Source organism: Arachis hypogaea, chromosome 17 (assembly GCF_003086295.3).
Source record: "Arachis hypogaea cultivar Tifrunner chromosome 17, arahy.Tifrunner.gnm2.J5K5, whole genome shotgun sequence".
NCBI classification, from domain to species: domain Eukaryota; kingdom Viridiplantae; phylum Streptophyta; class Magnoliopsida; order Fabales; family Fabaceae; genus Arachis; species Arachis hypogaea.
Genome location: NC_092052.1, coordinates 1,375,590 through 1,403,471, shown reverse-complemented (window position 1 = coordinate 1,403,471; position 27,882 = coordinate 1,375,590). Strand labels below are relative to the sequence as shown.

At 38.2% G+C, this 27,882-nt stretch overlaps 3 protein-coding genes across 3 annotated transcripts; 2 read left to right on the top strand and 1 right to left on the bottom strand.

Moving 5' to 3' along the window:
* The first annotated feature begins 9,784 nt into the window (after nucleotides 1–9,784).
* LOC112765691 (F-box/kelch-repeat protein At3g23880-like) lies at nucleotides 9,785–11,410 on the top strand. The gene is made up of 3 exons (XM_025811564.2): nucleotides 9,785–10,507; nucleotides 10,730–10,795; nucleotides 11,261–11,410. Exons 1-3 carry the CDS (start codon nucleotides 9,785–9,787, stop codon nucleotides 11,408–11,410), a joined length of 939 nt encoding a protein of 312 aa, XP_025667349.2.
* A 2,655-nt stretch (nucleotides 11,411–14,065) lies between these two features.
* On the bottom strand, nucleotides 14,066–16,541 carry LOC112764979 (uncharacterized). The gene is made up of 3 exons (XM_025810837.3): nucleotides 15,781–16,541; nucleotides 14,651–15,691; nucleotides 14,066–14,553 (listed from the first exon to the last, which is right to left on the bottom strand). Exons 1-3 carry the CDS (start codon nucleotides 16,450–16,452, stop codon nucleotides 14,221–14,223), a joined length of 2,046 nt encoding a protein of 681 aa, XP_025666622.1. The 5' UTR covers nucleotides 16,453–16,541; the 3' UTR covers nucleotides 14,066–14,220.
* A 6,624-nt stretch (nucleotides 16,542–23,165) lies between these two features.
* On the top strand, nucleotides 23,166–27,659 carry LOC112765686 (uncharacterized). Its single transcript, XM_025811561.1, has 2 exons — nucleotides 23,166–23,402; nucleotides 23,658–27,659. The coding sequence occupies exons 1-2, from the start codon at nucleotides 23,166–23,168 to the stop codon at nucleotides 27,657–27,659; spliced, it is 4,239 nt and encodes a 1,412-aa protein (XP_025667346.1).
* Nucleotides 27,660–27,882: the final 223 nt, after the last annotated feature.

Sequence of the window (27,882 nt, the reverse complement as noted above, 5' to 3'; positions counted from 1 at the left end):
CAACACTAATTTAATTTTTTTTTTTAGTTAATTTTGAGAACGATCAAATTTTACACGATCAAAAATGACCATTTATTCTCAATATAAATGTTATAACATATATATCCCCTGCTTTTATTAGCTTTTTCTGTTATTTTAAGTAATTCAATTTAATATAAGTGAAAATTCATATGCAATTGTGTTTATATGAAGTTGTTATTTGATATATTTGATTAAATTGTTATTTAATATTTTTCATTTAAATTCTAAAAGGTCAAACAAAATGCTACTTACCAATGACAATGAGTTATAACTTAAATGACATAGTCTCTCCATATTCACCTAAGAGATCGCGGATTTGAGTCTCTTTATTTTCAATAAAAAAAAGGCTATTTGCATATAAAAATCAACTACTATATATTTTTTATTAAATACATATATAATTTAATTTATTTTTAATATATATTTAATATTTTAATATATATTCTACTTTAACCACTAATTTTAATAATTAATTTTAGTGTACACCTAACATGTTTAAAAGTTAACATATATATTCTCTCCCAATTGGGTTGGATTGGTTCATATTCATTTTTGACATGATCTTCTCATGTTTGTCTCTCCATCATCGATTATTCAAGATTTTAATGTGAAAATGATAAAGTCATGGTAAAATAAAATCAAGAGAATCCAAAATCCTCGAAGCTTATTGAAACCTCCTTATTAATTGTATTTTATGTTAATTTTTTTTCCTGGTATCGTTGCAAACCGCAGAAAAGAGATAGTGCGAGCTTTTCGTATGGGCAAATGAAGAAGATGAAACTATTGTTAGGAGAGTTGATTCTGTAAGAGATATTGACCATTGGAAAATGAATTTAAGATGGACAATTAGGGATTTGGAAGCTGATGTTAGAGTTTTAAAAATATGGAACTGTATTTTAAGTTTGCTTGCGTTTTTTATTGTGGTTTTGTGTATTGATTATGACTTAGTTGTAGGAAAATAAACTATGTGAAATTGTTCGTCATTGTACAATTGAAATTGACTTGAATGCAATAGATATGTTAAACATCACTTTTTGCCAGTGTTATTTTCAAGTTGGCTAATATGATAATGTTGAATATTATCAATTTTTGCAATGTAGTGGTATGAAGTTGCGTAAAAAACAGCATCTAATTTTCAATTTCAACTTGGCTAACATGGTGATATTAAATATTATCACAGTCTTTAACATGCACATATCAAGTTGCAATTAAAACACCTAATTTAAGATAAATGGTTATAGTAACATGGTGATACATAGTCATAACAATCATCAGCATTGATTTGTATGTAGTATCATCATTATACAAAATATTAAAACCATTCAAAATAGAATCACCTATTGAAATTCAAACTTAAACATTCTATATCAGTTTTACTGTTTTTGACTTGTACATAAACTAATCCCAAAATACAATCATCAAGATGAACCCAAGTTTAACATAATTAAATACAACAAAAACAGAAAGCTTCTCATCACTTCTTCCTTGGAGGTATGAAGCCTGGCGTAGGGACAAACCTCATGACCCCTGCCAATCTTGTTGCTGTCCTAGAACTTGCTCCCTGCATTAGATCTATATTTGCAGCAGTTGAGTGTTGAGATCTTCTCTTTGGGGGCAACTTGTTTGGCCTTGTAGGTTGAATTGGAGCAAGTGGAGCAACCTGCAAGATAATGAGTCAGTTCTACTGAAGAAATGTGTAAGGAATAATTATTGTTTATTGCTTTAAAGTGAGTTGAAAAATCATACCATTTCATTAATCAATGGTTGTGAATATCTGGGTTGTGTGATTTCAACCTCTGAGGCTGCAGTATCATTATTAGCATTGTTATCGGCTTTCCAATATCATTAGCAACAACATGTCCATCATTGCTAGCAGTATTTCCATTATGCCCATCAACACCAACATCGGCAGCATCACCAGTATTTGCAACAGCAGCAGTAGCTTCAGCAATTGCTTCATCGTCAGCCTTTTTATGACTGCAACTTCTTTTAGTATGGTCTTTTGTCCCACAATAGGTACAAGTAAACTGCTTGTATTTTCTGTTCAACTTAGTTGCATTTTTTTATTTTTTACTTCCTGAAGGTTCCTCATCAACATCTTTTCTTCTCTTCTTTGTCAAAGTTCCTGGCTTTCTCTTTACTTTAGTAGCTAGAGGCTTAAGGTATTGAGATTTTTCCCATAATGCTTCTCCTAGAATTGGATTCAATGAGTGCAAGTATGTAGCCTTATAAGAATCCATAGTCAACCATTTGTGACAAAAATCTTCAGGATCTTTGTTTACTCTTGACAATACAGCACATGCGTAAACACATGGCATACCTACAATTCATACCACTCCTTATTACACAATAAGCTCAAAAACATAAATAAACTCATATATTAATCAAATTTTTAAAGTATTTAAAGTCAAGGAAAAAAATCTCATATGAAAAAAATGTACTCCTAATGTACTTTTTATGTACTCCTAATATAAATTATTACCATCCTAAACAAATCTATATAAATCGGCTCAACAACTAAAACAAATCTATATATATTAATCAAAATAAACATGTACAATTCCTTAGTTATTCTTCACATGAAAACACATCTCCAACAACTCAGAATCACATGAAAGAGTTCTTAACCATACTCTGGCGACAAAGGAGGACATTAAGAAGTTGGGAGAAAGAAATTCGGTTAAAATCGGATCGTCAGCAAGTAATTCTAGCGGGGAAACCATTCTTGAGAGAATGTGCAAAATGCCAGAATGTAACTAACTTATATGGAGAACTATTTAAACTAACCATGTCCCACTTCTTCTGCGCGGGATCAGGGATGACTTATTTAAAAAATTATTTTAAATTAAAAATTTTAATTTTTAATATTTTTTATTATTTTATAAATTTTTATTTGCTAGACTGATTTTTCTGTCATTTTAAAGTTTAAACAAATATAGTTCAATTGACTTAAATACTTTACTATGATTTAAAGTACCCAATAAGTTAGGTACTCTTTTTGTACTCTTTCTACTAGGGTTTAGGTATGAGTGACGGAGTGAGCGGGGGTGGGTTCACGAAGAGGGTGAGGTTTCTAAGGAAGAACATCGCTTTCAAAAGGTTTCCTTCCGCGACATGGTGACTGGACAGAGGTATCCACACCCTTATAAGGCATGCTTCGTTCCCCTCTCCAATCGATGTGGGCCTTACAATCCACCCCCTAAGGGAGTCCAGCGCCCTCGCTGGCACATCGATCCGAGCTCTGGCTCTGATACCATCTGTAACAGCCCAGACCACCCGCTAGCACGATATTGTCCGCTTTGGCACACAAGGCCTCACGGTTTTGCCTTTGACGATAGGGATGATAGCTGAAACCCCCCACACTCACTCGTCAAAACGCGTCATGCTAGGGAGAGGTATCCACACCCTTATAAGGCATGCTTCGTTCCCCTCTCCAACCGATGTGGGCCTTACACACCATGGTATGGGTACGCTTTTACGGCTTAGGGATTCGTTACTACCATGAGAAGGCTATGTTGAGGATCGCCGCTGCGGTGGGAAAGCCAGTGAAAGTCGATGTAGCAACTAAGATGGCAGTAAGAGGGAAGTATGCGAGGGCTTGTGTGGAGATTGATTTAGGCGTTCCCATTACTCGTAGTGTTGAGGTGGATGGGAGGGTTTTGGATGTTGAATATGAAAGCCTTGAGTTGGTCTGCAATACGTGTGGTTGTTATGGGCATGTTGGTGTGGACTGTAAATTGATTAGTTCAATTTCAGCGAACATTGATAAAACAGGGGTGAATGAAGACAAGGAACAAGATCATGAGAAAATAGATCAGGTGCCATTTTCTTCTAATATTGAGAAGCCTTTTGTTTTTGGTAGTACTACAATTGGGATAGAGAAGAATAAGGATAAGGAAGTGCATGTAATGGAAGGGGCACATACAGGGGATACAACGTGGACCAAAGTGGAAAGAAAGGCAAAGGGCAAGAAGGTCTTTTTGGGTAGGCATGACCAGGATAAGTCCAAAAAAGTTTATGTGGATAAATCTTCTAATTATGTTGCTAAAGGAGAACCTGCTATGAAAGGCATCAATGTGGTTGAATCATCTTTACACATAAGTAAGGGCAATCAAGTGCTAAAACAAGCGAGGAACTTTAAATTAGCTTCGTCAGGTTTTACCTCTGCTCAAGGTGTGACGGGTGGCAAGCAAGGACCTGGTTCAGAACGGGCAGGGGCTTATTCGCAAGGCGCAGAGACTTCTAAAACGCCATTCAAAAGCAATTTAAAGAGATTAAGGCCTAATTCTCTTCAGAATTCTCCGGTTGAGAATGGGCACAGTGTGGTTACAGTGGAGACCCCACTCACTACCCTCAAATAATCTGAGGTGTGGGTCTCACTCCAAGTAATATTAATATGGATTGTACAAATATTATAGCTTGGAATGTGAGAGGAGCTGGAAATAAGCTGGCTCGGGTGCATCTGAAACAATTGGTAAAGAATTTTCATCCGTACGTTTTTATCATTTTAGAGACTCATTGTGCTTTCCAAAAGATGGCTGTCTTTTTGAACAGATTAGGTTATACTCCTATTCATATTGATGAAGCTCAGGGGCATAGTGGAGGTATTTGGGTGCTCTCTGCATGGCCCGGAGTATCTTGCAATGTCGTGGCAGCGAGTTTGCAAGTGGTGTGTGTTGAGTTTTCGAATGGCGATTTTTCTTGGGTCTGTGCAGCAATTTATGCAAGTCCCGTTCCTAGCAAAAGGGAAGAAGCTTGGAGGGTTTTGACAGATTTTTCTAGAAATTATTCAGGTCCTTTATTAGCTATTGGGGATTTTAATGAGGTCCTTCTTTCATCTGAGGTTAAAGGTGGGAACTTTGTCTCTCGAAGGGCAGAGCGGTTTGGAGCTCTCCTAGATGAGTGTGGTTTGATTGATTTGGGAGCCCATGGATCTTTGTACACTTGGTTCAGACATATGCAGGGTAATCGGTTCATCTCGAAGAGGCTGGATAGGGCTGTGGCTACTGATGCTTGGTGTTTTCGTTTTCCGGAAAGCTATGTGGAGAATTTGGCGAGGATGCATTCTGATCACTGTCCCATTATGATACGATGTCAAGGTAATGATAGAAGAGTCGAGGTAAAACCTTTCCATTTTCAAGTAGCTTGGTCTTATCACCCAAGTTTTTTGTCGGTGGTCAGGGGTGCTTGGGACAAGGGTAGACCCAATCCTATTCGTTGCCTTTCTCAAGTCAGAGATGATGCTTTGGCCTTTAACCGAGATGTCTTTGGGAATATTTTTAAAAGAAAGAGGGAATTGGAGAGGCGTGTGACCAGTATCCAACAGCGAATGGAGAGAGTTGATGCTTTATCCCTCATACAGGAAGAAAGGGAGTTACAGGCTGAATATAGTAATCTGCTTATGCAAGAGGAGTTGTTTTGGTATCAAAAATTCCGAGAGCATTGGGTCAGATTTGGAGATAGAAATACTAAGTTCTTTCATATGCAAACCATTATGCGGAGGAAGCGTAACAAGGTTCAGGGGTTATTTTTGGAGGATGGAAGATGGAGTATTGATCCGCAAGAACTCGAAGAATGTGCAATTGGATTTTATAGAGATCTTTTTTGTAATGTGGAACATGTAGAACTTGATGTGATGGGGGATCAGGAATTACCTTCTTTATCTCGTGAGGCTATTGAAAGTCTCACAAGAAATGTTTCTAAAGAAGATGTTAGGAAGGTGGTTATGGGTATGAACTCTTTTAAGGCCCCAGGTGCCGATGGTTTTCAGGCTTTTTTCTTCAAGGAATATTGGGAAGTGGTTGGTACAGAGGTATGGAAACTTGTTAAGAAGACTTTCGCTGGGTTTGATCTGGATAGTGCTCTGTTTGACACTTTGGTGGTGCTGATTCCTAAAGTTGATAACCCGTCTCGCATGAAAGAGTTTCGTCCTATCAGCCTCTGTAATGTCATCTACAAGATTATAACTAAGGTGGTTGTGGAGATGTTACGACCTTTTCTACAAGATATCATTGGTCCTCTGCAGGGAGGGTTTATTCCTGGAAGGGGTGCCCCAGACAATATCATTGTAGCCCAGGAAGTTCTCCATTTTATGAAGAAAACCAAATCAAAGAAAGGTGTTCTTGCTTTTAAAATTGACCTAGAAAAGGCTTATGACAGGGTGAGCTGGGAGTTTTTGGAGCAATCTCTCATAATGTTTGGCTTTCCAGGTACTATTGTTTCTCTTATTATGAAATGTGTAAAGTCTTCCTCCCTTTCTCTAATGTGGAATGGTAACCGGTTGGATGGTTTTCAGCCAAAGAGGGGTTTGAGGCAAGGAGACCCGATGTCTCCTTATTTATTTGTTATTTATATGGAGAGGTTGAGTTGCCTCATTGCTAGGCAAGTGGAGGTTGGTAGATGGAAACCAGTGACTGTGTCTAGGGGAGGTCCTGTAATCTCCCATCTCCTTTTTGCAGACGACCTTATCCTTTTTTGCAAAGCGAAGAAATCTCAAGTGCTTCATGTTTTGGACACTATGGCCACCTTTTGCAGAGCATCTGGTATGAAGGTGAATTTTGACAAATCTCGTGCTATCTGTTCTATGAATGTTTCTAGACAACGCAAGGATCTCTTCACTGGTATTTCTTCTATCCGATTTGCTAATTCTCTGGGAAAATACCTTGGTGTCCCCCTTAAGCATGGCAGAGTTACTAAAGCTGATTTTAATGATGTGGTTGATAAGCTTACTAATAGGCTAGCATCTTGGAAAGGTCGCTTCCTTAATAAAGCTGGTCGGATTTACCTTGCTAAATCAGTTTTATCTTCTATACCTATTTATAGGATGCAAGTAAGCCTTTTTCCATCAGGTGTATACTCTAACATTGATAAGTTTACTAGAAGTTTCATTTGGTGTGGTAGTCATAATCACCGTGGTCTTCATTTAGCATCTTGGAGAGTTTTGACGACTCCGAAAAAGTTTGGAGGTATTGCTTTGCGGGAGTCGCGGTTGGTTAATTTTTCTTTATTAGGAAAGCTAGTTTGGCAAATTTTGATGAATCAAGAGAAACTGTGGGTCAAGATTATGCTTCAAAAATACCTCCAGAATAGAAACCTATTTGCAGTTAAAGCAATGGGTTCTTCATCGTATATATGGAAGTCTATTGTGCACACAGCTTCCGTATTAAAGGAAGGGTTTGTTTGGGAAGTGGGAGCTCTTTTCTAAGAATTTCTGGTTTGACTCTTGGTTGCACTCTGGGCCAGTAGGAGCGAGGGTTGAATTTCTTGATATTTGTGAGGCTGCTTTGACCATTGAAGATGTTTACCGTGATGGAGTTTGGCATTTGGAGAGGATTTACTCTTTTATTCCTATGGACTTAAGGGAAGACATTCTTAGTTTAGTACATATTTCGGCTTCTGGTCGTGATTTGGGTTGGAGTTGGGAGCACACTCTTTACTCTGCTAAATAAGGATATTTATGGTTAATTAATTCAGAATAAGTTGAATTGGGATAGAAATATCAATTGACTTTGGCTTTGGAAGGCGTGGGTCCCTGAAAAGTTGAGGCTCCTAGTGTGGCTTTGCCTTCATGATGCTGTACCAACTCAATATCTGCGTTTTCGGTGACATCTCTCCTCCTCATCCTTATGTACACGTTGCAATCAACTTCCGGAGATAATTCTTCATTGTTTTCGGGATTGTGAAGTGGTGCGATCAGTTTGGGTTTCTCTAGGTTTTTCTTATGTATGTTTCTTTGGCTCTCACGAGGTGCATAATTGGTTCAAGCATGGCCTCCTCAATGAAGGTTGTTCCAAATTTGCAGCTATAATATGGTCAATTTGGCAAGACAGAAATATGGATAATTTTCAGGGAATTTTTGGATCTGCTGGGTCAATTGCATACAAGGCTCGCAGGTGCATGGTGGATTTTGAATATACAAATCAGAATCGAGTGTGTTGCATCCAGGGATTAAAATCTCTGTCTTGGTCTCCGCCAGAACCTGGTGCTTGGAAGTTAAATTGTGATGGGAGTGTGAACTTGGGAGATGATTGTGCTGGTTTTGGATGGGTAATTCGCGATAGCTCCAGTCAATGGGTAATGGGATGCTCAGGAAATTCCTTTGGATCTAGTGTCATCAAGATGGAGTTGTGGAGTATATGAAAATGTTTGGCTTGGGCTTGGGAGGCGGGTCTTAAGCTTGCTGTCTGTGAGACAGATTGCGCATCAGCTTTTGAGCTAGTGACTAGTTGGCAAGTTCCACTCTGACATCTTGAAAAAGAAGTGATACAACTGATCTTTGACTTGAAGTTAAGAAGGGATTGGGATATTCGTTTTGAGCTTATCCCGAGAGAAGCTAATGTCGTGGCAGATCGGTTGGCAAATATGGGATCTGGAGGTAGCGGAGCTGATGAGGTTCACCTTTGGCACCAGCCGCCAGAGGTGGTTTGTCCTCTCTTACTGTTAAGAACCTGATTTTTTTTCTTTTTATTTTCTGCTCTTTTGTTTTTTCTCTTGGTTGTTCACCAAAAAAAAAAAAGTTTAAACAAATATTTTGATATGTGTATTAGACAAATATACTTTGTTTGTGTTTTGAATTATATTGACTTGCTTGTTTAGAGTACTTTTCTTTTAATTTAATAATACGATAAATTTATTTAATTTTTGAAATAATATAAATATTTAAATACAAAGTAGATAAAAATTTGTATTAAATTTATATTTATTTTGTATGAAAACAAGTTTATTTTGCAATGAAAAAATCTAAAAAAAATTATATTTTTTCTCACTGACGGATTTACAGACGGATTTTTTGTCTGTAATCAGAGTGTGAGATGATTTTGCAAAGTTTAAATTACAGACGAAAAATCTGTCAGAAAATTTGTCTGTAATTACAGACAGAAAATTTGTCGAAAAATTCGTCTGTAATTACAAACGAAAAATTCGTCTGTAATTACAGACAAAAAATCCGTCGGAAAGTTCGTCGCCTTCGGAAAATGGATCGAGAATTTACAAAGGGAAAATCCGTCGGTAACTGGTAAAAATCCGTCGGTAATTTTCTGACAGAAAAAAATTCGTCGATAAATAATTTTCGACGAGGCTTTTACAGAGGAACAAAATTCGTCGGTAACCAAAAATCCGTCTGTAATAAAGACTAAATCTGTCTGTAAATCTATCTGTATTAATCCATTTTCTAATTGTGAGATAGATAAATAGATATGTTTGGATATAATAATATAAAAGTATTTTTTTGTTTACTTCTTACATAAAAAACATCTTGTTTGTTAAGGAAAAAAATCTTAAAAAAAAAAAATATAAATTACAACTTTTTAAAAGAGATATTTTTTTTTAATACTTTTATTTTTATTATTAAAAAATTTGCTAAATATGTTAAAAAAAATTATTAAAAATAATATTTTTTTATCAAAATTAATGACGCCCAAAAAGCACAAAAATTTATCCAAAACTCAATCAAATTTATGCCCGCAATTGTGTAGAAAAAATATATAAAAATTGGGATCCAATTTATATAATTTATTTGAAACAAATTCAACTCAAATCATTTGTGATTACGATCAATATATTATTTTAGTTTAGAAGATTTGATTAGATTCAATTGGATCGGCCGTTTGTGATTTTGATCTCATATTAAAACCGTCCATAGATCCATTGAGATGCTAATGTCATTTTGAAACATGAAAACCTTCATATAAATAGAATACAATAAGAACATTAGAATAGATTTTAGATCGATAGTCATCTAGCAACGCAAACTCAAACTGAAACGATGACGTTACTGATCATAATTATGAATGACGCCGAGAAGAACGCGTCGACAGGACGTGTACTGCTCCGTCATCACACGGCCACCGCAAGAACGCCGCCGCTGCCAGACCTTCCGAAGGAATTGATAATGGATATCTTGCTGAGGCTTCCGGCAAGGACGCTTGTTTCCCTAAGGAGCGTGTGCAGTTCCTGGAGAAACCTAATTTCCGCCCCTGACTTCACCCGCAACCACCTTCGTCGTTCATGCTTATGCGATCCAAGCCTGACTTCGCTACGAGACAATGGTGTCAGATACGACAGTTTTGGAATTCTGTCCGTACGGTCAATAATGGACAAACCTTTTGAACCTACTAAAGTCGATTGCTTCAGTGGACAACGCTACAACAGAATCGTTGGTTCTTGCCATGGATTGTTATGCTTTTTTGATGATGATGATGGCGGCCAGAATACACATGGCATGTTGTGGAACCCCTATACCGGATTCACATTCCAGTCACCACAAATCAGCGGTCAAGTCAGCGTTTGTGGCTTTGGTTATGATCATCTCAGTGACAGCTACAAGCTTTTTGGAATTATAAGGAAGAAAGGGCCATCTGGTTTGGAATTTAGTACCAGAATTTATACTTTTGGACCAACTTCTTCCTGGAGAAGAATTGATGATATCCCATTTGGCCAACCTGGTGTTCCAACTGACGACCCTTTTATGCCTGATAATATGGAAAGGGTGTTTTTTGGTAGTAGCTGAGCATGCACTATTAATTGGAGTGTTAATCATGAGGTGGTTGTTTATTTTGATTTGGGTAAAGAGACTTATAGTCATTTCTCTCTGCCTTATACCGATTCAGATGATTATTTCCAGAGGATGAGCACTTATTTATGTATATTGAGAAACTGTCTTTCTATTTGTTATGAGCATTTGAACGCACAATGCTGGTTTGTGTGGCAGATGAAAGGATATGGAGATGCTCAATCCTGGACTAAATTGGCAATTATTCCGTTCCACCCGCATCTCGTAAATTTGAGTTTTCCTTTACAATCTCTTTACATCTCGGAAAGTAATGTTCTTTTGGCCATTTCTCCATCTTTAAGAATAATTTTGTGTAATTTAAAGAATGGTAGCATAAATTCACCTGACAACATAAATTTAAAGGAGAACTATCCTAGTCTTTGTCAAAGTATAGGTTTTAGGATGGCTTATATCTACTATGAAAGCTTAGTTTCACCAAATGGTCTTCAAAGCAACTCATCCAAAATATTGCTGCAAAAACCAAAGTTTATTGTCTCTTAAAGTCTGTATGCACCTTCATTTGGTGAAGCCTTTCTAGCATTAGTCTACTACCATCTCTTAAAGTCTGTATGCACCAGAACAGCAGCAACTTTTGATCGCGCCGGCAACAAAAGCGTGGACGGCCAGATGCAGGAAACGCGTGCTACGAGATGAATCTGTTCAACAATTCGCTTATATTTCAATCAATAGAGACAGGGAGGAGGGACCATGGAAGAAGTCGCCGACAGCTTCAATGCATGTGGGGAGGGGACACGGGAGGTGAGAGTCGGAATCACCACGAAACAGGAGAAGGAGCTCCTTCAAGGTATTGGCAAGCGCAGTCCAGGAAGAATGAAATGACATGCATGTTGGAGAGAGGTCGCAGTCATTGTGAAAAAGCACAAAATGGTCACCATTGAAGACGACCAACAGTTATCGAGTCGGGGTAGGCGCGACATGGGCGACCTCAAGAAGGCAGTACCTGATGAGGATTCCAATCGAGGCCACAGTCGAGGATCCAGGTGCCTGATTTTGCCTCCATGCAACAAACGATGGCAGTCTTCAAGGGTGAGGGCGAGGAAGGGAGGTTTGGGGCGACTAAATCCTCATTTTGGTCCTGAAGCGATTACTCATTTTGGTCCTTGAAATTTAAAATTACCTATGTTGGTCCTCCATATTCAAGTCCAGGCACCAATATGGTCCCTCAATTCTTTCCGTGCTGAGATTGCACCCTCCTTGTCACGCTGGATGATGAGTAAACAACATCGTTTACTTTTGGCGTCCAAACAAGTTAGAAACGAAGAATAGTAGAGGTAGAGAAGAAGACGAATACTTTATTTTGGGTCTCCATCGTTTTTTCTCCCTTTATATACAAAACGATGACATTTCTGACTTATTTGGGTGCTAAGGATAAACGACGTCGTTTACTCATCATCCAACGTGGTAGGAAGAGTGTCATCTGAGCATTCCATTTGTCTAGTCATCACCGGAAAGAATCGAGTGACCACATTGGTGCCTAAACTTGAATATGAAGGACCAGTATAGGTAATTTTGAATTTCAGGGACCAAAATGAATAATCGCGCTCAGGGACCAAAATGGGTATTTAGTCGGTTTGGAGCTGTTAGGGGAGGGCGGGTCTTGACGTGGGTACTGGGTAGGGCTTCGAGTCGGGCTGGGTTCTGTTTGTGTAGGCTGTGTCAGCTCTTCGGCCTAAGGCCATGTCCAAAAACACAAACAAAAAAGAAAATCTTGGCTAACGGGCTCAGCCACCGTAAACATAAAGCAGGAGACAAGCTCTGCAACAAAATGGCCAGGTGTCCATCTCATATTCATATAAAAGGAATATCTGTAAATCTGTATCAAACAGCATCTGTACTATAGATTGACGCTTGTTTTTTTAGTTAATTTTGAGAACGATCAAATTTTACATGATCAAAAATGACTATTTATTCTCAATATTAATGTTATAACTATTCATATATTTCCTGTTTTTATTAGCTATTTTTTATTATTTTAAGTAATTCAATTTAATATAGATAAAAATTCATATACAATTGTGTTTATGTGAAGTTGTTATTTGACAATTATTAAATAATTTGACATATTTAATTAAATTATTATTTAATATTTTTTATTTAAATCCTAAAAGATCAAACAAAAATTGCTACTTGCCAATAAGTTATAACTCAAATGATATCATCTCTTCATACTTACCTAAGAGATTGCGGGTTTGAGTCTCATTATTTTCGATAAAAAAAAAAGCTATTTGCATATAAAACTCAACTACTATATATTTCTGATTAAACACATACATAATTTAATTTATTTTTAATATATATTTTATATTTTAATATATATTCTACTTTAACTACTAATTTTGATAATTAATTTTAGTTTACACCTAACATATTTAAAAGTTAACATATATATTCTCTTCCAATTGGGTTGGATTGGTACATATTCATTTTTGACATGATCTTGTCATGTTTGTCTCTCCATCATCGATTATTCAAGATTTTAATGTGAAAATGACAAAGTCATAGTAAAATGAAATCAAGAGAATCCAAAATCCTGCAGTAAAATGATAATTAACAACTTTACTGTCCTACAGAAATTCGTCCGGTGCAAAAACATATCACAATAGTGAGTAAACAACCATTCAAATTAACTTAAATATGAGGAAAATTGGTCAACTAGAAAGTTAATAATTCTTGCAAGCATTTTACCAGCACATCAAAATGCTGAATCCTGAAACTGCCACCTCAAACAAAACAATAATAAAAGCTAACAAAATTTGTGATACAAGCATTCATAGGACTATAAAAATGAGACTAAAGCTGAAATAAAATAAGAAAATATAAACAAGAGAAGTAAAACATCCAATACATAACGAGAACTAAACCTTCAACCAGGTTAGGTAAGAAAACCACATGATCAGATGCTTTGCAAGATTGGATCAACAAAATCAGAAATGGAAAAATGGAAGAAAAAAAAGTTAACAAAGAGGCAAACCCGGTTACGAGTGATATTGAATTATCCAGGAGAAATCACATTGAGAATTTGAGATTACACCGATTTCATTTCTATTTATCAAAATATTTAAGCAAACTAAAGAGGTAAAAGAGGAGAAAACATAACTACGGTCTACTAAAACGAAGAAAGCAGAACTCATCACGAAAGCACATCAGGAAAATTATGTAAATACAAACAACAAATTCAGAAGGATTTGAATAACAACAGAAGCAGCTTTAAACAAGGATAATTAATTGATCTCAATTCTGAAACAAGAACACAAGGACATTTGTTAGAATGAAAGAACATAACCACAAAAAGATATACTTCTCCTCCACATTCACATTGAGCAAAACATATGCATATAGTTTGCTCTATCTATGGTATCTCTAAGATAAAAGAAAAGAGTAAACCGCTCTCCTTAACACCATATGTCACAAGATTTGATAAGAACCAATATGCAACAAAAACTAACAATGGCTACGAGATCAGAGGCATACAAATTGGTGAGGAATAAGAACCAATATATTCACACATCAACAAACAAAATTATGAGGATAGCATATTCACAAATAGAGTTCTAGCATCAACAAACAAAATTCCAACATCCAACTTAAAAAAGAAAATAAAAAATTCCTAAAGCTTGTTTAGTTTTTATCTATGGTAATGTTACTGTGGTCTCCGGCAAGCTCATCTCCTCCATGGCAACATCACTGCCTCTAAGGTTGGCCACAAGATTTCCATCCTTAATCATGACAGGGCCAGCCTCAGAGAGAAGGTCCAAGCATGGTGGTTGACATTCCTCTGGAAGCAGGGATTTATCCTTACAATACCTTAAAAGAAATTCTTCACTGACATCAGTAGGAGCAGTATTAACATGGTGGGAATTTATCTTCGACTCGAGATATTGAGGTATCGAGGATTGAACAAGATTCTCAGCTAAAGTCCCAACTGTCAACAGATCATAAGCTTTCCGATAAAGCGAAGAAACCTACATCATCCCAGTCAAACAATTTAACAAATCAAGATTGATAACAATCAAACACGGTAAGAAAGGGTCAACTGAAAAGGTAGATGATGATACATACAGGATATCCAGGAAATGATGATCGATCATAACGGGAATGAGGTAAACAGTTCAAGTCAGCAATCTCAGCGGATATTATCTCGCGCAGCATATCACTGCAGTTTTTTGACAAGTCAACAGTGGCAGATGCCGACATAGTCACAGAGTTTAGTAATAAGAACCAATAGGAAGCATCATTTAAGGCGTCTATGGCAATGCGATGGCCTTGATTGGTGGTGGTATCGCTGGAGAGAGCAATGTGGGTGCAGAGGGCTCCCAGGTTGAAGAGAACAGAGGCCATCTCCAAATAAATGTTGTGCTGAGAAGAGACTTCTTGTGGGTTGAAGGCATTGTACCAAACAAAGATAGGTGGGTTGGGTGAGGAAGTCATGGGGAACAAGGGCTGAATCATGCAAAGGCATTTGAAATAGCGGATGAGGCAATCACGGCGGACGGGAAGAGGGATGTCATCACGCTGCATCTCACCACGCAATTTGTTTAGCATTTGGAGAAGGCCTTCTACTTTCTTTGCCACGCTCTCAGAGTATTTGAGGACAAAGTAATTGCGCAGGGAATCGTATAGGTCCAAGGGCTCACACTTCTTCAAAGGGAATGCCAAAATATGTGACGAAGACGAAGACGAAAGGAATGCCAAATTTGTTGGATAAGGAGGAGGCATGTCCCATGGGTAAGCCACCAGCTTTCCACCATCCATAATCTTGAAAGGGCTGTACTCCGAAAGGAAGAGGTCAATGAATGGGATTCGTGGTTGGTGTTCTAGTTCTCGTGTCCACGGGTCACCGCAGTTGTAGTTGCAGGCAGCACTAACTAATTTTTCAGTGACAGACTCTGCATCATCATCAAGAGGAGACACCAATGATATTACTAGAGGTTGCTGGGATTCGGGTAGGATGGATGATTTCCTCTGAAGAGCCTCCACCTGAAAGAATGTCAACTTCTGGGAAAGATGAGTTATCCATGTTCGGTCAAATGCGAGGATATGTTCCGTTGCAGGCAAGTTACGTAGTATCATAACAGATACCGCCCGATAATTCTGAGAAACCTACATCATCATAATCATCATCAATATCATCCTATTGAAAATCTAAAATGAAAAAATAAATGTAAAATCAATCAAGAGTTAAAACTGACCGATTCAAACGAAACGGAACTGGCGTCGTCATTTGTGTTGTTGTGGTGGAGTCGTTGCTGTAAGTTGAGCTCCGAAGCCTGAGCGGAGCAGAGGCGGTGCAGAGTCTTGGCCAAGAGTAGACTCAAGTCGAGAGTGGCGGATACGTCCTTGGCAAAAACCGTCCAGAGTTTGTAGAAGAAATTGGCGGCGGCATTGAATGCGTCCATTGCAAGGTGACGGCCAAGGGAGGTGGTGCGGTCGCAAGAGGCCCCAATCTGGCTGCAGATGGCGCCGAGGTTGAAGATAACAGCAGCCTTCTCCAATTGGATGCTGTTGCGCTGCGAGGAGACTCCATTCTCATGCTCAGAGAAGAAGGCGTCGTACCAGACAAAGGTGATCGGGTCGGCGTCGGCATCGGAGGAGATAGCGGTGAAGAGCGGCTCAACCATGCAGAGACATTTGAAGTAGTGGATGAGGCAGTCACGTTGCATGGGAAGGGAGAGGTCCCCTCGCTCCACCATGTCCCTGCGGCATTTGTCTAGGGTTTCGATAACGCTTTCCACTTTCTGTGCATCGCTCTCTGAATATTTTGTGGCTACGAACTTGCGTAACGGCCGGTACAGATCCACCGGATCACTCTTCTTCACAGGGATTGCCAGCAGCCTTTCCGGGTTCTGATTGACGTTGCTCATGGCGACGGCCAATCAGGATAGGATACAGTTAGGATTCGATGAAAATCGGATAGGAGCCAACTAAAGTTAAAAATGAAAATTACCCACCAAAAAATTAAATTTAAAAACCCTTATTTAATTATTTCACGTCAAATTTTAAATTTTAAATTCTCCAATTTCGAATTTCAAATATTTAAAACATTCAGCTAGTTATTTGACTTATTTCAAAAAAAATAATTATTTGAAATCCTCCAATACTCTCTTCTTTTTCAACCAGCGACAACCCCTCTTTTGTCAATAATCATCCCATTTCACCGTTGCTACTTGGCAGTCACACACCACTCACTCTTAATAAAAATAACCATTCACTTAGGTAGCGTTTGTTTTGAGGTACTGAGACAGAGACTGAGATTTAGTATCGTGTTTGTTAGTTCAGAGACTGGTACTAAAATTTCTGTCTCTGTCTCTAAAATTTCAGTATTTCAGTACCTCCAAAAAGTAGGGACACAGGGGACTGAAATTTTTAGAGATGGAGACTGAAACTTTAATAACATTTTATACCTAAAATACTTTCATTTCAATTAATTAATTCCAATTTTACCCTTTGTATAAATTAAATTAGAGTTTCATTCTTGTTTCAATTCATGTCTCCCATTTTGCACCAAACAGAATACTGAGATTTATTTCAATCCCTGTCTCTTAGTCTCTGTCTCTCAGTCTCAGTCTTTCCGTCTCTGTCTCTCCACCAAACGCTACCTTAAGGATAAAAATAATCATTCACATACCTAATGAATTGAACATCTAACATATTTTAATTATATATAACTAAACTCAATCCAATCAAAATATTCATCTATATAAATATAAAATAACCATCCGCATACCTACTAAAATGACCATCCTAAATTGACCATTAAAATAGAATAAGAAGATGAATAACCAGAAGAAACTATTATTGTGATGAAACATAATTTTGACGGACTAGTCATGACAAAAGCGGCACTATTGTGAAGTATAGAGCTCAAATCATGAAAGAAGCTAACCATGCTTGGATCCGAAGAAGAAGAAGAAGAGCATGGTGGTATCATCGGTGAGAAGAGGCTTGAAGGAATGGGAGAAAGTAAAGCCGGTTCAGAAGAGAGGTACGAAAACAACGACAGCAGGGTTAGGCTGAGCGTCGGAGGACGAGGCATATCGAGCTGACCGGCGGAGGTGAGGACGGTGTTGGTGAGAGGATGCGGCACTCTCGGTATGGCCGGCGAGAAATTCAATGACGCAAGGTGAGAACGGAAGAAAATGACGGTGAGTTTTGGACGTGTATTAGAGATTACCGTAAATTTTTTTTTTTTTGTGACTTGGTTACCATAAAATTAAAAATAACAGCACATAATGTAAATGAATTTAAATATTAATTTTAATTTTTTAATTTTAAAATCTAAAATTAAATAATTAATTAATAATCTAATTTTTAATTTTAATTTTTTTTATTCATTGTACATAATTAATATTGGTTTCAATACTTTCTCAACCCGGAATTGGAAGGAATTAATTCTGGTCAAGTACATTTACAAAACATACCATCAAACTCATGTGGTTATCAAAATCCACGATTCACATTATTGATCAAACCCCATTAAATTCAAAAATTGAATACTAATAAATTCACAAATCAAACAGCAAAAAAACCTTTATCAAATTCATTATTTGCGCAATAATGCTTGATGACAAAGATAATCGATAAATTTGCTATAGTATAATTGAAAGGGAAAAATTATGAAAAATCACATATGAAATGAGTGTAAGTAGGTTAGTCAAATGCTAATGTGTTATAGTTCAATATCGAAGAGGTTGTGAATTCGAGTCTCTTTATTTTTAGTAAAAAACAGTAGGTTAGTCAAAAAAATTACAAAATAAATTGGAATACTATGTGAAAAGTTTACAATGGTTAGTCAAAATTTTGGATCAAAATGCATAAATAATTTGCTAAGTATAAAAATTATTTGTCATTTACAAAAAATATAATATTCTTTTTTTATTGTGTTTGTCACGTTTAATAATATTTAAAGAACATTTTGTATTTTAAATAGTTTTTCATATTCACTTAAGAGATTATGGATTTAAGTTTTTCTATTTTTAATAAAAAAAAAAGACAATTTTAATAGTTTAGTCATACGTATATTTCATATGAAAATATCACGTGCCTAATCATGTGACTTTTTCTAAAACATTCTAAGATAACAAAAATGCCATAGTAAATGTACCCAATTAAAAGTTATATAATAGCCACATAATCCCATATTAACAACCATATATATGCACCAAATCCCAATTTAGATTGTTCACCATTTTCACAATTGTACTGGGAAAACATTTGAAGATACTAGACTCAATGCAAAGTGACGAGGAGAAATAAGGTTGAACCTCAGGGAGTGTATGTAAGGCCTGCCTATGTGCATCAAGCGGAGTGTCATCATAGAATGTTTGTAGGGTCTTTTCGGTAGGGGTGCATATGGGGCCGGGTGAAGCCGGGTTCACCGTGACTCGAACTCGACCCTAAATAATGACCGGGTTTATTTATGAGACCCTTACCCGACCCTAGATCCGATGAAATCGTGTTACTTTCGGGCCACACTTAAGCCGGGTCTAAACCGGGTGAAGCCCGGGTCTTGATCAACTTTATCACGACATCACCAAAAATTAGATTCTACATCTTTTGAACCTCTAAATTTTAGAAAATAATTATTCCATAACATTGCAACATTCACATAATAATAATTTAGAATCTAATAATAATAATTTAAAGTTTCATAATAATAATTATATCAATTACACATTAAACATTCAAAGTTCAAAAGACAATTAAAACAAAGTTAACAACTAACACAAGATTAACATAATAATAATAATTTATAGTATCATACCAACCAATAACAACAAAATATTAAGTAGCAAACAACTACACGGGTCCAACGGGCCGGGGCCGGGTGACCCAAGGCTTGGCCCGAACCCGATTTAATAAATAACCGGGACCATCTATTGAAACTTCGGGTCTGACCGGGTCATAACGAAGCCGGACCAAATTAGCCCCGAAGTCATCGGGCTCAGTCCGAATCTTCGGGCCGGACCGGGTCTTATGCACCCCTACTTTTCGGGGAGGCAAATCGAGGATGAGGATTAGAGTTGTAGGGCTGCTGCGGATGATTTCAAAGACAAAGTTTGGTGCATCAGTTGAAGTGTTGAGATAAGCTGAAAGACTTGTTATATCAAAGGATCCTCTTGTTATATCAAAGGATCCCAGCACAAAATCTATCTGAATCACACATTCAAAATCCAATTTGATCCTCATCAATTGTTTGTGTGCAAAAAATAGACACTAGCACTTTACACGTACCCCAAATCATGAGTGTCTCTACATAATCTCAAGGGATCTCAGTTCCATGTTCTAGATAGACTAAGTGAATAATCTTAGTAACAAAACAAGGTCAACAGCACACAGCAGGAAAAATCATAAGGCAAAATGATTACTCAAATACGGTGAAAGATCTCAAAACTATACAAATGAAAATACAGTCTCTTATGTACTAATGAGGAGTAACTAACTAGACTATTCTAACTAACTAATCTGTATAATTTAGTTACATCAATTGTGCAGGTTTGAGAGCTATACTTATCTACATAAGCTGCATAGTAAGTTAAGGTGAGTAGGAGCCTTCTTATCAAGTAACAGATATATTTATTTTTTTATCAAAAAATTTAAACATGATTCAGTTTAGATTGTGTAAATCGATCGGATCAAATCGGATCTAATAATTATAATGCGGACAATTGGGTTTATTATTATTATTGCTATAATAAACCGATTTTGTTTTAATTTATTAAAAAATAAATTATTAATCAGTTTAATAAAGATATCTAATAATATGATGACACATATAAACGTCTTAAAAAAAAGACATTTTTAATGTCTTTATCAAAGTAATATTCATATTTTTTAAGTGTTGTCAAGGTTGGATTGTAACATAGACACCATGTATTATATTGTTAATTAGTCCCAACAATAATTGTGATTTTTTAAAAAAAAAAATCAGTACATTGAGTGAATTAAGAAAATTATTTTCAAATCAATGCAGTAGCACAAATAAAAGTTTATATTTTATAAAGGTGTTAATTAATTGTTGGGCTTAAATAACAGGGCATTCCATGAGAAAGAGAAAAGGGCAAAAGAAGGATTAACAAGGCTACAATTCTTCTTGATGGTATTTACTATTTAGAGCAAGCTTTGGTTATTATCTAATTCCCGGTTATTTATTCCAAGCAATATCAAGTGTGTCTATAGTATGCTTTTTTTTTTTTTTTGGTCAAGATAGTATGCTTAATAATTAATATTTAAGGACTCCATTTTAGCACATCAAATAGGATCAAGCATGAAAGGACTTGGAATTGGTTCATTATGGAAATAGTGAATAACTTCTTCTAAACATAATGGGCTTGATTTCAGCCAATTTGATCAGCAGATTGGTTTATATTATAAAACCAATTGTTGGAAAAATAAAAACGTTATTTTTGGTCTTACTATATAGGACAAGCCCACGATTCTACAAATAAAAAAAGCCCCATCAGAAGAATCAAGTCTTTAAAAAAAAAAAGCACAGAGACTTTCCTTCTCTCAATAGGAGAGTAGTCCTAGAACTTCGGGTTCTTCTCCAACAGGGAGCTCTTTTCAATCTCAACACCCACAACATATCTCTCACCACACCCATATTATAAACAGCTATAAGACCTGCAAAACACAACAAATACTGAGCAACGTACAGCATGAGCAGCATAGAAGGAAAAGTTATCAAGCTGAATAAACCAGGAGAGCTGGGATACAAGAAAGAGTGCTTAAATGTAGTAGGCAAGGTAATAAGTGATAAAGAAATAAGCTTCAAAACATGCAAGAATGCCTTACTGGGAATGTGGGGAAACCCACAGGGAGTGGCAGTAAGTGATATTGGTTCGAAGAAGATGCTATTCAGCTTTAAGGACAGAAAGAAAGGGCTACAGATAATGCAAAATGGGCCATGGAATGTAAGAGGAAATATGGTGAATCTGAGACTATGGAGGGAGAGTGAATCAGTGTTTGAGGTAGATCATGACTTCATGGAATTTTGGATCCAAATACATGGCATCCCGCTTGACCTCATGGATAGAGAAACAGGAGTGCGAATAGGAGACATGTTGGGAGTTCTAGCCGAGGCGGAAGACCCAAAGATGGATGGAATTCTGAGGAGATCATACCTGAGGATAAGGGTCAGCATCAACATCACCAAGGCGCTACCAACAGGTTTCTGGTTAGACAGGGAGGACCTGCCCCCTCTGTGGGTCTTCTTCAGGTACGAAAGGCTACCGGATAGCTACTGTTTTAATTGTGGAATCTTAGGACATGAAAAGAGGACTTGCAAGAACCCAACAGCAATGGCAAGTTGGGATCCTACCAAGAAGAGGTATGCACCAGGCCTAGGAACAGGAAATGGACAATCAAGATCAACGGCGGGGGGAGGGAGCTCAAAACAACAAAGTTGGAATGAGGAGGGAGAGAGGTTGGCGCGTGAGCAACAAAACCAGGAAAAGGAGAGTGGGGAGAAACAGAAATCGGAGGAGAGCAGGATAAGGGAGGAACAGGCGTTTCAGCAGAAAATCAGGGAAGAAAGCGTCCGGGAAAACCAAGCTGAGAGAGAGGAAGAGATGGCTGAGGCAGAAGAGCAGGTAGAGAAAGTACAACAAATCCCTGATTTTCAGGGAATTAGGAATAGGCAGAATGTCCTAGAAGCTGCCTATAAATTTAAAAGACTCATTGAGGAGATAAGGGAGAGGAAAGATGATTGGGCCAATAGCAATAAGGCCCAAGAGGAAGAGGAAATGATTGGGGCAAAGAGGTTGGGAAGAAAGGGCCCAACAAAGGAAAATGGGGCAAATACAGAGGCAAACATGTTACATGGAGAATATGGGGAAACAAATGGGCTGAAACAACATATAATAGAGGAGGGGGAAGTAAACAGCTACAGCATTGCGAAGGGGAGGTTGGGCCTGGAAAATGAAGTAAGAAAGGAGACCATAGGCCAGGAATTAAAAAGGCTGATGTTAGCAAGACACAAGGGCAAACAAATCTGTGAAGACAGATTAGGAGGCAATGATAATCTAGCCTTACTGAAGGGTGACAGGAAAGATGACAAACAAAAGAAACAGTTAAAGAAAACACAGAGGAGGGATCATAAGTATGAGAATCAGCAGGCTCACTCAGGGGGGAATGACTACTACGTTGAACTAGCAAGTGATGAAGATCAAGAAGAAGGAATGGAAGCTCAGGGAGATTGGGAAACACAGCTTGCAAGGAAGCTGGAAATAAAACTGAACTTGAAAAGGAAGAGAGAACTATCACAAGTGCCTTTGCTAACGTACACAGAAGGGAGGGAGGAGTGCGAGGACAAGGAAGCCAAGAAACTGAGGAGCAGCAACACGGCTCGGGATTCATGGAAGTGTCAACCAGCAACACAAGACCCTGAAACGCTCAAAGAAGGACAGAAGGCTGAGGAGGCGGGCCTTAACATGCCCCAGCCTCAGCCATGAGTATTATAAGTTGGAATTGTCGGGGAATAGCGGCTGCCCCGACAATTTCTGAGCTATACAATTTATGTAAAAAAGTAAAGCCGCTTATAGTATATCTAATGGAAACTAGGGCAAGTAGAGACAAAATGAATAGGATTAATAGAAAGCTGAAGTTTGATAATATGTTTTGCGTAGAACCCCGGGGCCTGTCCGGTGGACTATGTCTTCTATGGAAATCTAATGTGAATGTTAATGTTTATGAATGGTGTGACAACTATATTAAAGCCAATATTAACATTAATAATGATTTGAAATGGCAGGGCATTTTTGTGTATGGAAATCCTGTTTTTAAGAAGCGAAGGAAACTATGGCAGGAGCTCACGGTAAGTAATATAAGCAAGTAGGAACCTCAAGTTTATTTGGGGGACTTCAATGACATTCTAAACCAAGAAGAAAAGGCAGGTATGCTCCCACAACCTAAAATCTGTTTAGAAACGTTTAGGAGGTTTGTAGATGAAAATGGATTGATGGATGTCGACTTAAAGGGAAGTAAATATACCTGGTTCAGTAATCCTAGAAACAACTTCATAACTAGGGAAAGATTAGATAGGGTGTTAGTGAATTGGAATTGGTTGCAGATTTACCAGAACGTTAGCCTAAAAGCAGCTCCGGCCATAAGCTCGGATCATTGTGCGCTCATATTGGATTTACAACCGAGAGGGAGGATAAAAAGAGAATTCAAGTTTGAGGCGTTTTGGGCTGAACATGAGGAGTGCAAAGAGGTGATCAAGAAGGGCTGGCAACAAGATGAGGGAAATAGGAATTGTTGGGGCAAATTCATTAGAAAGAGAAACAGATGCATAAGGGAGCTGATGGAATGGAGCAAACGAAAGTTTAAGAGAGCAGATAAAGAACTAGAAAGAAAGAAAGCAGAATTACATCACATCCAAGAGAGCGATATGTCAGAAAGAGACCAAAGAAGAGAGAGGGAATTGAAGAACCAAATATCAGAACTATGGAAACAAGAGGAGAAATATTGGGGGCAAAGATCAAGGCTGAAATGGCTAAAATGGGGGGACAAAAACACATCATTCTTTCATGCAACAACCATTCAGAGAAGAATTAGGAACAGAATTGACAAAGTGAAAGATGAAACAGGTCAGTGGATACAAGGAGAGGCAAGCATAATGAGGTTAGTGGAAAGGTACTACACTAAATTATTCACCTCCGAAGGGGACAGAAACTTGGAAGAGTGTGTAAGAGACATACCAAAAAGAGTTACTAGAGAGATGAATGAGGAGCTAATGGCAAAAATTAAAGATGAGGAAATAAGGGAGGCTGTTTTCAGTATGGGAGGGCTGAAAGCTCCAGGGCCAGATGGTTTAAATGGGCTTTTCTTCCAACAACACTGGGAGATCTTAAGCAAAGAAGTCTGTGGAGTAGTGAAGCAAATTTTTGAAGAAGGATGTATACCAGGGGATTTAGGGGAAACTACTGTTGTTTTGGTGCCCAAGGTTAGCCAACCTGAAAGCCTAAATCAGCTCAGACCAATAAGTTGCTGCAATTTTGCATATAAAATAGTAACTAAGGTCCTGGTGGGAAGGCTAAGGAAAGTGTTAGATCAAATCATATCTCCAGTTCAGAGTGCATTTGTCAAAGGAAGACTCATACAAGACAATATAATTATAGTGCAAGAAGCTTTTCATATGCTAAATAAAAAAGGAAACGCTGGAAGTCAGGACCTAGCGATAAAATTGGACATGAATAAAGCCTATGATAGATTGGAGTGGAATTTTGTGCAAAGGGTCATGGAAGAACTTGGATTTAGTAATGAATGGGTGAGGCTGGTTATGAGCTGTGTTAAAAGCGTCACTTACAGATTTAAAATAAATGGGAAGCTATCCAGTAGAATTACCCCACAAAGAGGACTTAGGCAGGGAGACCCATTATCACCATACCTCTTCATTTTGGCAGCTGAAAGCTTCACTATTCTGATGGAAAAGGCGAGAAGGGATAGGCTGATTTCTAGAATAAGATTAGCTCAATCTGCACCGGTCATCACTCATTTGTTATTTGCTGACGATTGCATAATTTTTGCAGGTGCGGAAGAGGAGGAGATATTTCAACTAATCCAGATTTTAAACAAATACACGGAGGCATCAGGACAAAGAATCAACATTGAAAAATCCGGGCTAATCTTTGGAAGCCAAGTATCTATACAAAAGAGGGTGAACATAGAAGAGATAACTGGAATGGCGTCATGGGATGATCCAGGAAGATATTTAGGGCTGCCTGCAAGATGGGGAAGATCCAAAAATAGGGCGTTGGAGTGGATAAAGGAGAAAATACTTGACAAAATGCAAGGATGGAAAGAGAAGCTGCTAAACCAAGCTGGAAAGGAGATTTTGATAAAAGCAGTAATTCAAGCGATCCCGGCTTTTGCTATGAACATCATCAAATTCCCAAAATCATTCTGCAGAGAAATCGAGGCTGCAATAGCGAGATTCTGGTGGGCAAACAATGGGAGGGAAAAAAGTATCCATTGGAAAAGCTGGAAAAAGTTGACTAAGAGTAAAACAAACGGAGGCTTAGGGTTCAAGGATTTGGAGTGTCAAAACATTGCGCATCTAGCGAAACAGACTTGGAGGCTGCTAAAAGAGGGGGAAGCTATTTGGGCAAAGACGCTAAAAGCAATTTATTACCCTAATTGTAGCTTATGGGAAGCGAAAGAAGGAAGAAATGCGTCATGGATATGGAAAAGCTTGTTGGAGGGAAGGGATTTTATTAGGAAGAAAGGAAGATGGAGCATAGGGAGTGGAATGGAAATAGATATATGGGAGGATAATTGGGTGGCAGGAATTGGGAAATTGAGGAGATATGGAGAAGAACAAGTCAGAAAAGTGAGTGACCTTATAAAGCATGGAGAGGGCTGGAATGAAAACAGAATCAGAGAAATATTTCCGGGGAACATAGCAGAATCTATCACAAGAACACCTATAAGCCTGATTAACAAAAAGGATAATCTGATCTGGCCATACACAGCCGAAGGACATTACACAGTGAAATCAGGTTACCGGGCTGCGAAAGAGGAGAAAGATGCAAAAGAAGAGGAAAAATTAAATGAAGCTTCATCAAGTCAGAATCACAGGGAGATTTGGGGGACTATATGGAGACTACCAGTGCCACAAAAGATCAGAATGTTCCTATGGAAAGCAGTGGAAGGTATTCTACCAGTAAATAGCAATTTGTACAAGCGCAGATGTGCAGTTAAGCCTTCATGTAGCATATGCCAGGATGAGAATGAAACTGTCGAACATGCCTTACTCTTATGTCCGTGGACGAGGGCGGTTTGGTTCGGATCAAGTATTCAAATAACACCTACAGCCTATAATGTGGCATCGTTTGGAAGATGGATATGGGATACAGTACAGAAAATAAGAAGGGAGACAGGGAAGGACCAGGAAAGGATACTATGTAAGCTGGGGTGTGTGTGTTGGTACATTTGGAAGACAAGAAACCAATACATATTCCAGCAAGCAACAATCAACCCAAAACAGGCAATAATCAATGCAGAACAACTAGCAGCAGAATACCACAACACAACAAGCGGCAGTAGCACACAACATAATTCAAGCAAAGGCAGGATTGGGGATAAGAAGAGAATTACCTGGAGACCCCCACCACAAGACAGGTTGAAGGTTAATACTGATGCAGCGTTCCAGAAAGATACAGGTAAGGCAGCTTCAGGCGTCGTCATTAGGAATTGGCAGGGCAAGTTCATTACTGGGACAACAACAAAATTTACCACAACTTCAGCAATAGCAGCAGAAGCTCAGGCATACAGAGAAGCTCTAATACTAATAAAGAATTTACAAATAGAAAATTGTATAATTGAAACAGATTGCTTACAACTGGTCCAAGCTGTCAAGGCGAGAACGCCAATAGCGGAAGCAGACGCAATTCTCAGAGACATTCTGCAATTGCTTGAAGAGGCGCCAACTGTAGGAGCTACCTGGACTCCAAGGGAAGGCAACACAGTAGCTCACCAATTGGCAGCGATGGCATTGGGGAATGTTCTCACGAGCCAGTGGACTTACAATATGCCTAATCCAGTTAGAAATTCAATTAGAACAGAAGCCACATTCGCAATTTCTCACCATAATCAATTGCCGCAAATTCAACAGGTTGGGCATTCGTCCCCTACCAATCAGCAAAGAATACATAAAGAACGGGACATACCTCTGAGGGGAGGAATGGATACACGAGACATGCATCAAGCTGAACGGGCAGAGAAGCACCAACCCAATGCGGCGCAGGGGCGAACCATGGAGAGGAGCAACCACAGTGGCAGAGTTGAGGGAGCAGATCGACGAAGGAGTGCAGATGGCTATGATCCATGGCGGAAAGGTTCAAGGCAGAGGATTGTTGAGGCCGAGACAACCCACCCAGAAGACCCACCGCGGTTACTCCAAAAACGGCGGCAGTATCGGACGGATGAGGAGAATATACATGAATGCTCCAGACAACAAGAAACTCGACCAGGGAGCAAAGCGACGAAGAAGAGAGTAGTGTTAGGGTCGAGTGTGAGGGAGACTGGGTTTGGGGCGAATCGGGTTCTGTTTGAAAGGCCGGGTCAGTAATCTGACCTTGGCCAGGTCCAAAAAAAAAAAAAAAAAAAAAAGCACAACCCTTTGTTGTAGTGGTTATCATCTATGTCTTGTAATAGGTATATAGTACATTATAACAACGTAAATTGACACAGATGAATAAAAATTGGTGAACTCTATCATGCCCTCTTTAAAATAAAGGATAAATTATTCCTTATAGTATATACAATGATTATTGATAAATTATCTTTTAACC